The sequence below is a fragment of the Sinohyriopsis cumingii genome, chromosome 2 (genome assembly GCF_028554795.1).
Source record: "Sinohyriopsis cumingii isolate HCF-2022 chromosome 2, ASM2855479v2, whole genome shotgun sequence".
Taxonomy (NCBI): domain Eukaryota; kingdom Metazoa; phylum Mollusca; class Bivalvia; order Unionida; family Unionidae; genus Sinohyriopsis; species Sinohyriopsis cumingii.
Genome location: NC_142962.1, coordinates 19,350,420 through 19,366,824, shown reverse-complemented (window position 1 = coordinate 19,366,824; position 16,405 = coordinate 19,350,420). Strand labels below are relative to the sequence as shown.

Genomic DNA, 16,405 nt, shown 5'->3' with positions numbered 1-16,405 from the left:
GTATATATGGGTAAGGTGAATCAATGAACAATGAGTATACATGATGTATATATGGGTAATGTGAATCAATGAACAAAGAGCATACATGATGTATATATGGGTAAGATGAATCAATGAACAATGAGAATACATGATGTATATATGGGTAAGGTGAATCAGTAAACAAAGAGCATACATCATGTATATATGGGTAAGGTGAATCAATGAACAAAGAGCATACATGATGTATATATAGGTAAGGTGAATCAATAAACAAAGAGCATACATGGTGTATATATGGGTAAGGTGAATCGACAAACAATGAGTATACATGATGTATATATGGGTAAGGTGAATCAATAAACAAAGAGTATACATGATGTATATATGGGTAAGATGAATCAGTAAACAAAGAGCATGCATGATGTATATATGGGACAGGTGAATCAATGAACAGAGAGCATACATGATGTATATATGGGTAAGGTGAATCAGTACACAAAGAGTATACATGATGTATACATGGGACAGGTGAATCAATAAACAAAGAGTATACATGATGTATATAGGGGTAAGGTGAATTAATAAACAAAGAGCATACATGATGTATATAGGGGTAAGGTGAATCAATAAACAAAGAGTATACATGATTGTATATATGGGTAAGGTGACTCAATGAACAGAGAGCATACATAATGTATATATGGAAAAGGTGTATCAACCCCCATCATGACCTTGACAACAACCAATCATTTTAAAATAAAATAGAACTTTGTTTACTAATTCTGAATACAGGTCAGAAATTAGATCAACACCTGTTGTTTATAAACTAACAGTTGAGGTCAAACAATTTTCTGAGAAAGTATCATCTCTAGTGAATAAATTTACATTACAATAGCATGTAAGAAAAATATTTAAAAAATATTTAAAACTGACAAACAAACAATTAAATTATGATAAATATATATTAAATCAGATATACATAACAGTAAGATTATTAGGACCTGTATTAATTGGTAGCATGTGTTAAATCTCATATTCCTTCAGTATTCACATTTTCCACTGCATCTTATGTCTTAGAATTTCTGTAAGAACTAAAATGTAATTAGCACTTATTTACAATTGCAGGTTTCTGCATAGTTTGCTCAGATCAGCATTTTGCCATAGTCATGTGCTGAGATTCAACATTTTGTTTTTAATGCACAAGAAAACAGTTGAATTCAGCAAAAGAATAAACAATATTCCAATGCCATTATAAGTATAAATATTATTTATTTCTTTATACAATAATAACCAAGAAACAAAAATCTATACAGAATCATCACATGCAGTTCTAGTCTTTTAGTGAAACTAACAGCACAAAAATGAGGCAAGCCAAGTAAGCTGGGACCAACCTAACCATGCAAGGGTAAAGGCATCATATGGCTTGTACATTCATAAAAAGAGAGGTAATCAGTATTTCTTTTAAATGGTTATAGATTTCTTCAAAGCAATGGGTACAAGCCAACTCCACTAGACCTTACCGGAATCCAGCTGAATGAAAAGCTAGAGGAGCTTGTTGACTTATTTGCAGAGAACACACACAATGTCTGGGCCAGGGACCGCATCAAACATGGCTGGACATATGGACTATGTGAGGTACAGAAGACATGGTGCTGGTAACCAGTCATTGATAATGAAAAATTAATAAATTTTGTATCTGCTAAAAACGTTTTGTTTACAGCTGCCTATCATGGTAAATAAATATTTCTTAGTATCGTTGTTTTTAACTTGTGTTGATATTGTATAGTCTTTCAGTAAGAAAATAACACTTTATAATATAGATGGAAATTTGTGTAAACCAAATTTTGCTTGAAACTAGATCATGTTTCTGGGCCTGCATTGTTTGTCTTTCATTAAATTAGTTTAACTATAATGAACTCTTTGACTCTGAAAACTGACGTAAGCTTTTTGGTCCCAAATGTCAATTTTACATTTAAAAAACAAACAACAGAAATCAAACCTTAACCAGAACATGTGATCAGCCAGAGGTCTATAAATAGCCTTATTCCTAAGTCATGTTTAAATGAATATTTTCTGCCAGATTGTAAAAAATACACAACTCTAAGGCCTTTTGTTCTCTTACATTACTGTACCAGCTTAAAATTAAAACATTATCTAGCAATTCTGTGTACTCAGATGAAATTAATACACATATATTTATGCGGTGCAAACCTTCATTAAATTGTCAAAAGATTTTTCAAATTAATAACACAGGTCACAATCAAACAAGTATATTCCATCTTTTGTTACTGTTATAAGATATCTGAAATCTTTACATATACTTGAACTGATAAGGTATATACTTATATATACTTTATTGTAATTATAAATATTCCTTGGCATAATGGGAGCAGATTCCATCACAGCACACTGCACTAGCTGAGCTCTGAATTGTTTCTATAGGAATACCTCAGGAAGAGAGACTTGGGGGGAGTTTGTAGGGTTGTGAAGAGTGTCCGTCACCTGTATGTGGAGCCGCAAGGGGCTGATATGAGGTATATAGGGACACTGATAACCAAAACTCGATAAGTCTGATCATGAGGATGCCATGATAACAAACATCAGCTGATACTCCATACATGCACCGTAGGAAGCGGGTATGAAGTATATGGGCATAATAGTTGAGTACATTTAAGTACTGACACAAATTGGGGGTCAAAAGCAAAGTTGTGAATGCATGAAACGTGGCACTGGCAATACCTCTGGAAAAGAGACTTGGGAGTTTGTAGGGTTGTGAAGAATGTCTGACACCTGTATGTGGAGCCGCAAGGGGCCGATACGAGGTACATAGGGACACTGATAACTGAAACTTGATAAGTCTGATCCTGAGGATTTCCATGAAAATAACATTAGCTGATTTGACAAAGGCCCCTAGAACAGAGGTGGAATGGTACACTATGCAAGAAATGTCCCAAATAAACAACATGGTGGAAGGAGGGTAGGCAGGTGGTTCTTTCCACAAATATTGTTAAAAATTGAATGCAGCATCGGCACTGAAAGGAATGCATCTCTACAGGTGTATCAGTTATATGAATGATACCCTAACTGACACAAACATTGTTTGATCACATGCTCCAACTGAGTCATCTGTTTGGTTTAACATGACAATGTATCTAAATTTAGTTACTAAGCTTATTAACATATATTGGCTGCAATGACTTCATGTTTGGGCAGAGAACTCTAGTAGACAAAGAGGGCCCCAGCAAGGAGCCAGAGAAGGATGCACTGTGGATTACACAAACTACATTTAAGCAATTAAGTATATATATATATATATATATATATATATATATATATATATATATATATATATATATTGATTGTCGTACAAACATTAAGTCAGTAGACAATAATTGATTGTTAACATTTCTTTGTAATAGGGTAGACAGTTTTCAACAACCTTCCAGATTTTTTTGCCTAATCTTCATGTATTATTATAAATACTGTTAAAACAAAACAAAATGATAAAAAGCCAAAAGCAATGCTTTGTACATTTAGACCTAGCAGACGAATACATATGGATGCAATTAAACCTGATTATCACACATATCTAGTTTAATGATTGACTGGCCATTGTTGTTTTGCAAAACATATAAACATTTACTTTTATGTGAGAGTACACTGTATCACATCTTTGTTTTAGGTGTAAATAGTGAATGTTGGCAACCAAATCCACTCCAAAATGAAAATTTAATTTAACCCTAGAGGATTTCAGTCTTGAAGGGTTTTATTAATAAAGTTTGAATGTAGTTTTAGGTTGTATTTTGCTGATTTTCAAGAATGAATTGTTTTCAAAGTGTTGAATTTAAAACTGGTTCTGAATTTTTTAAACGTCATAATTCTGTGATTAGACTTTGAAATGCTGTTTGATTTATTTATTGCAAGTACATAGCTGCCAAGTGTCCCATTTTCCTAGATTTGTCCCATATTTTGGAGCTGAATACGGGTGTACATTTTTTTTGTTGAAAATCAGTTTAATTAAACAGAATTAATTAAGAATGTCCTTGCAATTTTCTCTTTAGAATGGGCACTTGGTTCCATTCTGAGAGAAATATATCGCATATATATATATATATAGGAAAAGCTCTCTAAAATATGATTGGTTCATTCAAAATTGAGGCTTCCATTCCTGTCTTTATTCACTGTATTGGATTGCGCAAACAGTTGCCGCTGTCACTGTATCTCGTCTTCATAATGTTCAGCTTCTAATCATGTTGAATAGGAAAGCAGAATATTCTCCCAGAAAGACAAGAAAATAGAACTGGAAGGACCATTGTGCCATCTTGTTTAAATTTGTGAAACCATTTAGTAAAGGAGAAAACTTTACATTTTGCAGATTGTGTAATGTGATTTTGCGGTTGGGCATGGAGATTCCCATGACATAAAGAGCACGAAAAAGCTGATAAGCATCAGCTTGCTGCTTCATCATCAACAACTCAGCCTGAACTTATGACGTATATACTAGAGAAAACCTTGATTTAATGCAATCAAAGTTTGGTTTATTAAATTTCTTTTAGAAATGAACCTTCCTCTTTCAGTTGCTAGTGTTGCTGGCAATTTATTTCACATGTTTTCCAGACAGTAAAATCGCAAGGGATTACTAGTATGTTAGAATGAAAACAGTTCCGTAAAAAATTTCACACAGAATTCAGATCATCAGTGAAATATGGTACATTGGAATTGATAATTATTGGGGAAAAAATTGAAAAACTAAGGCGTGGAAAAGGCTTCTATAAACAGCCTGTGTCTGAGTGTGTTGCACTTTTGCAGCTTCTAAATGAGCACCCGAATGGAACAGGATGTTTAGAAGGTGCAAGAGTGCAACACATGCATCTTTTACATTAAATAATTCAGTATGGTGCTGTCCTACTTTACTGGTAGTTGTAGATGTTGTAAATAGTTAAATTTGCATTAAAGTTTTAAAAATCAGTATTTGTTTCTGAAAATAGTATTTTTGTCAACTGCAGTCAGTATTTTTGTACTCATGGGTTGGCAGCTATGCAAGTAAAATTCAATATCAAACAAATCATATTTAGCTGAACACTTTTGGCTACAATGTAAAAAATATGCAACTCGAAAGAAATTGTGTTCTCTTCACATTACTGTACCGACTTGCAATTAAAACATTATCTAGCAATCCTGGTTTACTTGGATGAAATTAGTACACAAACTTTTATGTTAGTGCAGACCTTCCTAAAATTGTTAAAATGTTTTTAAAATTAATAACACAGGTCATTAACGAAATAAGTGTACTGTGTCATTTGTTCCTATTATAGAATATCAGAAATAATTATATATACTAGAACTGATCAGATATATGTTTATATTTTGTACATATCCTGTCTACTTTATGTCAGTATACAATTACTCATTGCTAAAATTTCTTTGTGTTATGGAACATGGTTTTCAATAAGCTTCCAGTTTTCTGCTCAGTCCCCATGAATTGCTACAAATCATCCATGAATATGTTCTCCTGAATAAATACTGTTAACACAAAAATAAAAAAACACATAAGCCACACAGAGTACATTTAAACCCAGCAGAGAAACACAAATGGATGCAATTAAACCTAATTATAACATGCATTTTGTTTAATAATTGACTGGCTATTGATGTTTGCAAAATGTAAACACATTTACGTTTAAGTGAGACAACACTGTATCATGTCATTTCTTTAGGTGTAAATAGTAAACTTCAGTAAACTAGATCCCCTCAAAAAAGAAAATTAAATTTGATTCCCAAGAATTTCAGTCTTGAAGGGTATCATTATACAAGTCTTAAAGTAGTTGTAGTTTGCATTTTATGGTTATGAAGAATGAAGTGTTTTCAAAGTGTTGAATTTAAGAATTGTTCAGATTTTCTAACTGCCTTAATTTTGTGATTAGGCTTTGAAATGTGATAAAGTTTGTTTTGCAAGTATAGTTCAGTATTGATACTGCCATTTAGTAATGCAGTTTTTCTGTCTGTCTTTGTCTCAGGATCTAGCAAACAAGAGAAGTCCACATCTGGTTCCCTATAGTAAGGCAGATGACCACATCAAGAAAGCAAACAGGTAGGGACATATCTTAAAACAGGTAGAGACATGTCCGAAAACAGGTAGGGACATGTCGGAAAACACCTACAGACTGGTTTGCAAAGTTGTGTTGTTATATTTGAAGAGATTTCCTTGAAAACACTGGAATGTCTGTGTTACTGCTGCCAAACTAATAGAAAACAATTCTGCTACTTCATTATCAGAGGTGTGGTGTTATTTGAATAGGATTTTAAATTGATCATAGCAAATCAGCGGAAATCACAGTGTTGTCCAGGCCTCAGATGTCACTCGGCTGATGGGTGATCGAGTAAAATGCCTGTTGAGAAGTCCAAGTTTTGCCATCCACCAAATGGGACAGGATTTTCTGTCTATATTTAAAACCAAAGGTCCTTGTATATATGTAACATACACAGGTCATTGGCTTGATTATTAATCTAAAATTAATTGTACACTTGACAAGTTAGACACTGTTGGTAGTTTCCCCATGCCATTGTTGTTTTTCATTTGACAACACTGATGTTAGGTGCAACAATAGTCTGGGCAAAAAGTCTTAGAGTTTGATGTTCGAGACAGTGATGATGTTTGCAAAAATCTTAGTTTGATGTTGGAGACAACAGTTGTTTGGGCAGAAGGTCTTACAGTTTGATGTTGAAGGTGTGGCTAGTTTGATCTTGGAGGCAACATTGATATTAGTGAAACTGTAAGAATGAGGTGACATGTAATAATTACCTGAGCAAAAAGAAAATAATTTAGCAAACAACCTTGGCAACTCTATTATGAAATAAGAGCTCAACAAATGTGACCTTTTGGGGGAGCAAAATTTTGATGACTCTGACATGACTGAGTGACATCAGAGACATTTACTAAATGTTTTGTGGGCACCAGTTACATCAGTTATATTGTAGGCCAATTTTATTACTTTATGGCCATGTTTGATTTACTGTTTTATTCTCAACTGCCATAGAAAATGTACCTTGTATTGTTTTATGTACATATAGATTTTAGTGATGTCTTGACACTGCTTGTAATAAACTCATCATTCCCATTAAAAATATTGTCTGTGTTATCGACCTATTTTATGTTTCACCTGTTGTTGTTATTTGTATTTTTTGTAATCTGTTGAAAAGCTCTCAAGAGCTTTAGTCTCTGTTATCAAAATGGGCCAATGATAAATTAAGATTATTGCACTGTGATCTGCATTGCAAAGAAGCTTCTTTACAGATATGAAGTATCATTGATGAAGTTAGGGGTAAAAAGATGTCAAATCAAAGTAAAAGGTTCAAGCAATGATAGTAAATGATGCAATAAATTTACAGATTTTTTCACAAAATTAAAAAGGTTCTATATCTTGTAGGGATGCAGCTACTGAGACTGTGAAAACCCTGAGGTCCTATGGATACAATCTGGAGCCCCCCACTAGTGAAATGGGGGAGAGTGGTATGACAGGTTTGTGCATGGCTTGAAGAAGTTAGGCATTTTGTTGGCAACTAGGAAATCAGGCTTGTTGACTTGCTTGAGAGTTTTGTGATGTGTGAACCAAGACTTAAGACTCAAGGAAAATACAGATCCTTGTGAAAGATGATGGAATGTGTCAGTTCTTACAAGAGATAATGGGATATATTGTTAATGGCAATGGCTGCTGGGATACATGATCATTCCAAAGGAAAATAAGAGAATTATCAAATATATATATATATATATATATATATATATATATATAGGTCATCCTTGAGAATGATGTCACAATGTCTAGCTTGGTTGAGACAGATCATGAATATATGCCATCCCTGAGAGTGATGTCATGTGACACATGGTTGAGCATGATCATGAATATAGGTCATCCTTGAGAATGATGTCACAATGTCTAGCTTGGTTGAGAAAGATCATGAATATATGCCATCCCTGAGAGTGATGTCATGTGATGCATGGTTGAGCATGATCATGAATATAGGTCATCCTTGAGAATGATTTCATATGGATCATGACTGTGTGTGTGTGATTTAGACTTTTAACATAGTTTTAACAAAATTCCAATCATATCAAAATGATGTCTGCAGTGTGGCGTTTTTTTGTAATGTCTAGTAATGGGGCATCATACCACAGACATGCAGCATCATGTCTCACCCAGTCACATTATCCTGACACCAGGCCAACCATCCTGACACTAACTTATTTGATGCTGAGTGCCAAGTGAGGCAGCTGCTAGGAAGCATTTATATAAGTCCTTGGTATGACTTAGCTGGGGTTTGAACCAGCGACTTCCCACATTTGAGGTGGATGCACTAACCATTTAGGCCACTGTAGTGGTCAGATCAAGATTGAGAATGATGGGATGATAGGCATGGTTAAGAATGATGGGATATGGGATAAGTCATGGATGAGAGTGATGGCATATTGAAATAAGTAGATCATGGTTGAGAGTGATGGCATATGAGAATATGAATGGCATGTTTGAGAATGATGGCATATGGGAACGTGTAGGTCATGTTTGAGAGCAATGGCATAGTGAAATATGTAGGTCATCTTTGAGATCGATGGCATATTGAAATATGTAGGTCATAGTTGAGAACAATGGCATATGGGAATATGTAGGTCATGCTTGAGAACAATTCTGTATGGGAATATGTAGGTCATTGTTGAGATTAATGGCATATGGGAATATTTAGGTCATGCTTGAAAATGATGGCATAAGGGAAAATGTAGGTCATGCTTGAGAATGATGGGTTATGTACATGGTTCATGTTCACAATTTGATCTGCTATATATAAAAAATATGCATTCTGTTGAATGTCAACTGCAGATGAACTTGAAAACAAGTTCTAAAATGGACCAGAGAAAATGGGTTCAGATTTTCTTAATCCAAAACTCTTTCTGTTCTCTGCGGATGATTATATAAAATCTAATTCTTGGTGAGTGTTTTACTCTTGTGGTGGAGAAGATCAGACTTTATTTACTAACTTTCACAAATTATACACTTTAAAGACAAATTACTGAAAGCTGTAATAAGAGTTGAGGCAAACTGAGATTGGGAAGCAGGTCAGAAATGGTCTTGCTCCATTGTGTGTGTCATTGATAAGATATAATCTGAATTATAGTTAAGCTGTGCATGGATCAGCTTGATCTGATGTAGGGTTTTAGACTGTATCAGGGTTTTAGACGATATCAGGGTTTTAGATGATATCAGGGTTTTAGACTATATCAGGGTTTTAGACTATATCAAGGTTTTGGACTATATCAGGGTTTTGGACTATATCAGGGTTTTAGACTATATCAGGGTTATGGACTATATCAGGGTTTTAGACTATATCAGGGTTTTAGACTATATCAAGGTTTTGGACTATATCAGGGTTTTGGACTATATCAGGGTTTTGGACTATATCAGGGTTTTAGACTGTATCAGGGTGCAATTAGAACTTCCACTTCAGAAAGCTTATTTATAGAGGCCAGCAGTCTGTCACTTTGTATCAGGCAATTGAATCTTATGATATTAACAAACTATCCTCTAATCTATCTGATCCTGTATATGATATGATTAGACCAAACTAACAAAATCTTGTATGCTTAGCAAGCAGATTTATTCTATATTTTGTACTCTTTCAAAAAGGACTCTGCAGAAATTGGTCTTAGAAATGTTGTTCCTAAACCACTGCCAGTTATCATAACCTTTCATAATGGTAGAAGTTGCTCTTCTATGTTTGGAGCCCCAAGTGGCTGAATGGTCTAAGGTGCTTGCCTTTACAAATCACCGACATCTCACCTCTCTCCTTGTGGGTTTGAGTCTTGGGTTCGGCCAACATTGTTGTGTGAGAAAGTTTGACAGTAGTTTCCTCCAGGTCAGTGCTTCTTCCTGGCCTGGGCTCTCCTGAGTTCTTCTTCAGTTAGTTATACCGGCCATTATGTATCGCCTATCATATGGTAAAAAAATGGCCATAAACCCATAATGACAGCAACAACAACCTCTTTGCTTAATACTTGCTCAGATATGTCCTCAACTGGTGCATAGAGAAACTGGCTCTGGTGATCAGATATTTAATACCCTGTCCCATATCATGAAACTGGCTTTGGTGATAAGATATTTAACTCATTCAGCCCTGATCCCGTCTGTAGGCATGATCCGGTTTCTGCATTCATTGGCTGATCCTGCCTGGAGTTGTGAATTGTTTACTGCATTCAATGGCCGATCCGATCTTCAGGTGTGATGAATGTGTGTTAGATACAATGTCGCTGATTGGTTAGAAATGGTTTATTCCAAGAACTAAACAACTATTAAACCAATCAGAAATGATTTTACTTTCATTTTTGCAAATTTGAATTGTTCAGAACCAAAGGGCTACTGTTTGAGTGCAGTTTAACTACACGTGTTCTGTTCATGAAAAATCGTAAATGATGGCAGACGGAAGAGTGGTTTTTGATGAGAGCAAAAATATGTAGTTTCTCGGGTTAGATCTTGAAAATATTGAGCAAGCTGAGGAAAGATATGTTTGGCAGTTGGATATTTTGTGAGATTTAGATTCGGACATAGACGTTTCTGAGATTTAATCGTCCAAAGATGAGGATGCTGACAGCGATGATGATAGAGTTCTTGCGGATAAACGTTGCACATAATTTTGTAAATACTGTATAAATAAGTTGTGAAAGACTTGGACAAATACAGAAAAAAATACATCACTGTGTAGACAAATTCATTTGAAATAAGTGGTGAAAATGTGGATTTTAATTGGATATAAAAAGAGAAATTAAGGTAAGAGTGAATGCATGTGCATGATGTTTTCAAACACGTAAAAACTCTGGGGCACAAGCAGCTAGACACAGCTTAGTGCTTTTGAGTCATAGCAGCGGAGATACTGAAAACAGTGCTGGGGCCGAATGAGTTAATACCCTGTCCCATATCATGAAACTGGCTCTGGCATCGAAGGGAGTATGGCCTCTCTCCATCAGGACTGGGCTTTGCTGTCAGTGGTGGATCATCTACAGTGAATAGATAATCTGGTTCATCTAATGTCTGTAGGGAATGGTCATCCAATATCCAGTACCTCTTCCTGTATCATAAAACTGGCACTGGCTTAGAATGGAGTATGGACTCTCTATCCATCAGGACTAGAATTTACTGTCAGATGTGGACCAGTACCAATATCTGGTAATGCCTCAGTTAATGTCTGAAGGGCATTATTATGGTGTTCCAATATTTAATATTACATCATAACATCATAACACAGTCACCATATGGCCTCTTTGCAGTATAGTTCCATGTTGGACCTATGTTGGCTCACTGACATTACAGACATGTGTTAGCCTGTTGCTGTCAGTCCATTTCCGTTATCAAGCCACATTGTCATGATGGTTTTGTACCATGTCAGTCCAGAACAGAGCATCACGTTGTCATGAGGGAGTTGTACTGTCTCAGTCCAGAACAGAGCATCACATTGTCATGATGGAGTTGTACCATGTCAGTCCAGAACAGAGCATCACATTGTCATGAGGGAGTTGTACCCTGTCAGTCCAGAACAGAGCATCACATTGTCATGATGGAGTTTTACCATGTCAGTCCAGAACAGAGCATCACATTGTCATGATGGAGTTGTACCATGTCAGTCCAGAACAGAGCATCACAACACATGCTTGCCATTGTCATAACAACATCAGTACACCTACAGATGGTGGAAAGAGATGCTTTCCTCTCCACTTTCAACTTATTTAAAGAAGACCATAAGGCCACACTTTGATTAAAGCTTTTTTTGTCAGACCTGCTCTTCATAGGTCATGTACATTACATTTGGAAGGAGGCTAACAAAGAAACAAACTTCATGCAGCCCCAGTGTCCTAGGACTCTGTCTTTATATTAGAATAGAGACCAGAGAAACAGGAAGGGCCAATTTATTTTACATCAGTATCTTCTAAATCAGGTTTCTCAAGCCCACGGGCCTCATGGAGCCTGCCAAGCCTTATCCTGTGGCGCACAAAATGATTGGTGTCACAAGGTGTCATGAGAGATAACTAATCTGGTGTGGCCCTTGGGCCATTGAAAATGCCCTCATGGCGGTTTGAATTTGAGACCCCTGTTCAAAATGAAGGCTTTAGTGAATGCATTTCCGTTGTGGCAGGAGAATCTGGGTGACCTTATTCTATCTGACAACTGGTTCAGATTGGTTTCTGTAATGTATATAGAATACATAAAAATATATTTATTCTCCAGATTAAAAAAATGGTTCTCTGTATGTTTCCTACATGCCTGTAAGCAGAAACTAGCTGATGTTGGATACCTTAGAATTGTGTGGTTAGATCTATATCAAAATGTCCAGTGTTATCCTTCACTTGGTGTTATGCATACCTGCCATAACATGATGTGTCATGCTAAGATAATTTTACTCGCAAACTCCTTTACATAGTTGTGTTTCAAATTTTTTATTTCAATCGTCTTCAAAAAAACATTTAAAAAAACAAGAAGAAACAAGGCATCAACAGATGTCTGTAACATGTGGCATATGTTAATGGTGAACAGTCCTGCTGATGTCTGTAACATTTGGCATATGTTAATGGTGAACAGTCCTGCTGATGTCTGTAACATTTGGCATATGTTAATGGTGAACAGTCCTGCTGATGTCTGTAACATTTGGCATACGTTAATGGTGAACAGTCCTGCTGATGTCTGTAACATCTGGCATATGTTAATGGTGAATGGTCCTGCTAATGTCTGTAACATTTGGCATATGTTAATGGTGAACAGTCCTACCGATGTCTGTAACATTTGGCATATGTTAATGGTGAACAGTCCTGCTGATGTCTTTAACATTTGGCATATGTTAATGGTGAACAGTCCTGCTGATGTCTGTAACATTTGGCATATGTTAATGGTGAACAGTACTGCTGACGTCTGTAACATTTGGCATATGTTAATGGTGAACAGTCCTGCTGATGTCTGTAACATTTGGCATATGTTAATGGTGAACAGTCCTGCTGATGTCCGTAACATGTGGCATATGTTAATGGTGAACAGTCCTGCTTAGAGCTTATGTAATGCAATCTATGGTTCAGTTTATACAGCAAATTGTCATATAAGCAATTAAGAGGCAGGGAGGTCAGGTAAAAACAACCATCACTTCATGTATTAATTTACTGGCTGACAGTTTTGAGGGATCCCATTGTGCTTATTTGCATAGGGTAAAACTAACAAAGTGGAACAATCTGATTCACATTGGGGTTTATGTAAATCAAGGAGATGCTAGATGCTTGTTGAAGAACAAAAGTTATTATATATATTTGCCTTGAATGAGAATGTTTGGCAAGTTGGTGAACAGAAGCAACATTTCTTTCAAGTTGGATTTTACTCCATATATAGCGCAAAGAATGGTCATTTCAATTGTTGGAATAGTGTTCAGGTATTATGCATTTGTGATTGTCATTCAGGAAGCAATAAGCCATCAGGAAAGCAACCAACACAGCTGGATGATGTAGCTTTACTTTGTGAGCCACAGTATCAAGGAGGATCATTTAATTCTTTGCACATATTCATGTTTGTGCAATTGATTTGTGTTGAGAGAGCATCAACACCAATACTGGACAGGGGCATTTATTGCTGCTGAATGACCTGTAAAGCACCCATCAAACTTAAAAATATTATGTTCCCGGGTCCTCTCCTCCCTTCCCTGATGATATAGTCAGTCCCAAATGTGTTGTATATTCATTTAATATAGAGACAAGCATATATTGTGGTCAGACTGCATCATATACAGTTCTGACAATGCTAATGTTATGGTTGTCAAGAACAACTCAGTTCTGACCAGAATTTTCTCAGAAAATCCAGTAGGGAAGTTTGAACAACTGCACCATTGAGTCTCCAGTGAGTGCAAAGGACACTAATGATACTTGCATTACCTTCAGACCTTTGAACCCCCGTAATGAAATGTTGAGAGCAGTAAAGACTGCATCTAATTAAGCATTTATTTTGCATTTAAATGGATTTTAAACTTAGTGTATGTTTTTATTTAGAGCAGCAGGGAAGTTTAACAGACCATCGTGAACAGACAAAATAAAGCTTCCTACGCGAACTTTCTCCGTAGAAGCCTCAGATTTCACTTTTACGGCCTTCTACGGAGATCAATTTTCGTGCATTTCAGACTAGGTGCATCAGGTGTGTATACCAGGTGTGTCAATAAACATAGCATCCGAGACAGAAAAATAAAGTTTCATAATCAAGGGAAGTTGTACAGACCATCGTGAACAGACAAAGCTTCCTACGCGAACTTTCTCCGTAGAAGCCTCGGATTTCATTTTTACGGCCTTCTACGGAGATCAAATTTCATGCATTTCAGACGGATGCATCAGGTGGTCGCGCCGGTGTGTTAGTAAATATAGCATCCGAGACAGGAAAAAAGAAGAATTTGGGATAAGATTTTTGTGTTATATTTTTTGTTGCAATGTTGGGCTGCTTTGGCCAATTTTACGTCGCATTAAAATAATATACTTGAAAATAATATGAGTCGGAAAACCAGCACAGTTGGAGAGCCTCATTCTGCTAGATTAGCGCGAGAAGAATTAGCGGCAGTAAGGAAACTTATCCCGGCAAAACAATTATTTAAGAAAAATGTTCGTGATTACGAAGACACGCAATATGGAATTACCGAGATATCGTCGAAATGGCTAAAGCCAGTCACCGAAACCGTCGAGAGAGTCGCATATGGTGAGAAAAAAGACGATAAGGAACTCAGGAAGCGTGGAATTGTTCCCATGGTAAAAGACATTGAGGAACACACTCGAGTAGTGCCGGGTCAGCTTGAGCAAATTCACCAAGGACAAGTACAAGAACGAGTGCGAGCACAAACAAAAAATCTACAAGAAAAATTGAGGAAAGCACAAGTATGAGCACAAGTACGAGCACAAACACAAAGGCTACAAGAACAATTGCAGCAAGCACAAGAACAAACACAAACAGAATCGAAGCGGGGGCAATTTCTGGAAGAATTAAGGGATACACAAGAGCAACAAGCGCAAGGGGAAGAACAACTAAAGGAAGAAAAAGAGGAAAAAGAAGAAGAAGAAGAAGAAGGATTAACTGAAACTTTTACCGCTAAGGGTATAATCAGGATAACAGACGAACTTAGTAAAAGAACTACCCTTAAGGAACTTGGAGATTTTGTGGAAGATTCTTTCTCCCAAAGAGGAATAAATTATTTAACAGATAAAGGATTAGGTAGAAATAAATCTCGAGATTTATGGTATAGAACAGTATATCGGACCAAATACAGATTAGAAAAAATAGATGGGGGAGATTCAAATTTTCCTATTTTTCTAATGCTAGCACGCAGAAGAAAGGAAGAAAAACCAGGAAAATCTTCGGTAACGCGACCGCAACCTTTCGAAGGATCTTATCCTTTCGCTCATTTTACCGATGACGCGATTAGGTATTTTAAAGTGGGAGATAATTTGATCAACGTTGCCAAATCTGGCTTCGATGATAGAGAGAATTTTTTGCTTGGTAGAAGAATCGATAAATATACCAAAGAGGAATGGTCTTCCGCGGTATATTTTGCCACAAAGAAAAAAACTGTCGATTTTAATGATCCAGGTTATCTAAAATTTATAGAAAAAATAAAAGAAACAGAAAAACCGAGGGAACCAAAGGAAGAAGAGGAAGAAGAGGAAGAAGGCATATTGTCGTGGGATAGTAATTCATCGCCATCTCCAAAACCAAAGACAGGAGAAGGATATACCGTTTGCCCTGACAGCGTTGTCAACAACGTGTCTCGCCTCGAAGTATTAATCGGAGGAAAACGAGCCGGAAATAACTCTCGTGAAATAATCAACAAGGCCTCCGATATTTGTCAGCGATTATTTCGCGGCGGTGTCATCGACTCCTACATTTACAAAGAGCTCATTGACGAACTCATCGATTAAAACAACACAATTGAAATAACATGATTGTTCACAAACATCAGCGCAGACCTAGACAGGTCCGTATAGTTAACTCTCGATTGCCTGTATACAAATACATTCACGGCAATGGACTCGGTGACATCGTTAAAAGTTTCGTCACGCGAGTAGTCCCTAAAATAGGACCCGCAGCTAAGCAAATCGCGTCATTAGCGAGACTGTTATTTCTGGTATTGGTAATTTGGCCAGCAAAGGCTTCGATTTTGTCAGAGGTAGAATATCAAATTTAACACGTAAAAAACAACCCGTCAAATTACCTAGCACCAGCGAAATGCCCCCTGAAATCAGTAAAGCCATAAACGACGCAGCAAATAAAAAAATAAATGACCTAGCACAGGAAGTTGCTAACACAAATCTAGCGCAGGAAGTTGCAAATACAAGCTTCATTTCAGGCAGTGGTCTTCGTTTTAGATGAAATTCTTA

At 36.4% G+C, this 16,405-nt stretch overlaps 1 protein-coding gene across 8 annotated transcripts in view; it reads left to right on the top strand.

Moving 5' to 3' along the window:
* LOC149804420 (ryanodine receptor-like) overlaps positions 1–16,405 on the top strand; it is a 538,410-nt gene that overhangs the window by 157,798 nt on the left and 364,207 nt on the right. For 7 of the 8 annotated variants that reach the window (XR_016415653.1, XR_016415652.1, XM_089940131.1 and 4 more), the window contains exons 25-27: positions 1,458–1,617; positions 6,000–6,073; positions 7,410–7,501. Coding sequence is in view for 6 of the 8 variants with exons in the window: in XM_089940131.1 (XP_089796257.1) it covers positions 1,458–1,617; positions 6,000–6,073; positions 7,410–7,501 (326 nt within the window). In the remaining 2 variants the exon portion in view is untranslated. The remainder of the gene's footprint in view (positions 1–1,457; positions 1,618–5,999; positions 6,074–7,409; positions 7,502–16,405) is intronic. The other variant, XM_089940121.1, reaches the window with a different exon arrangement.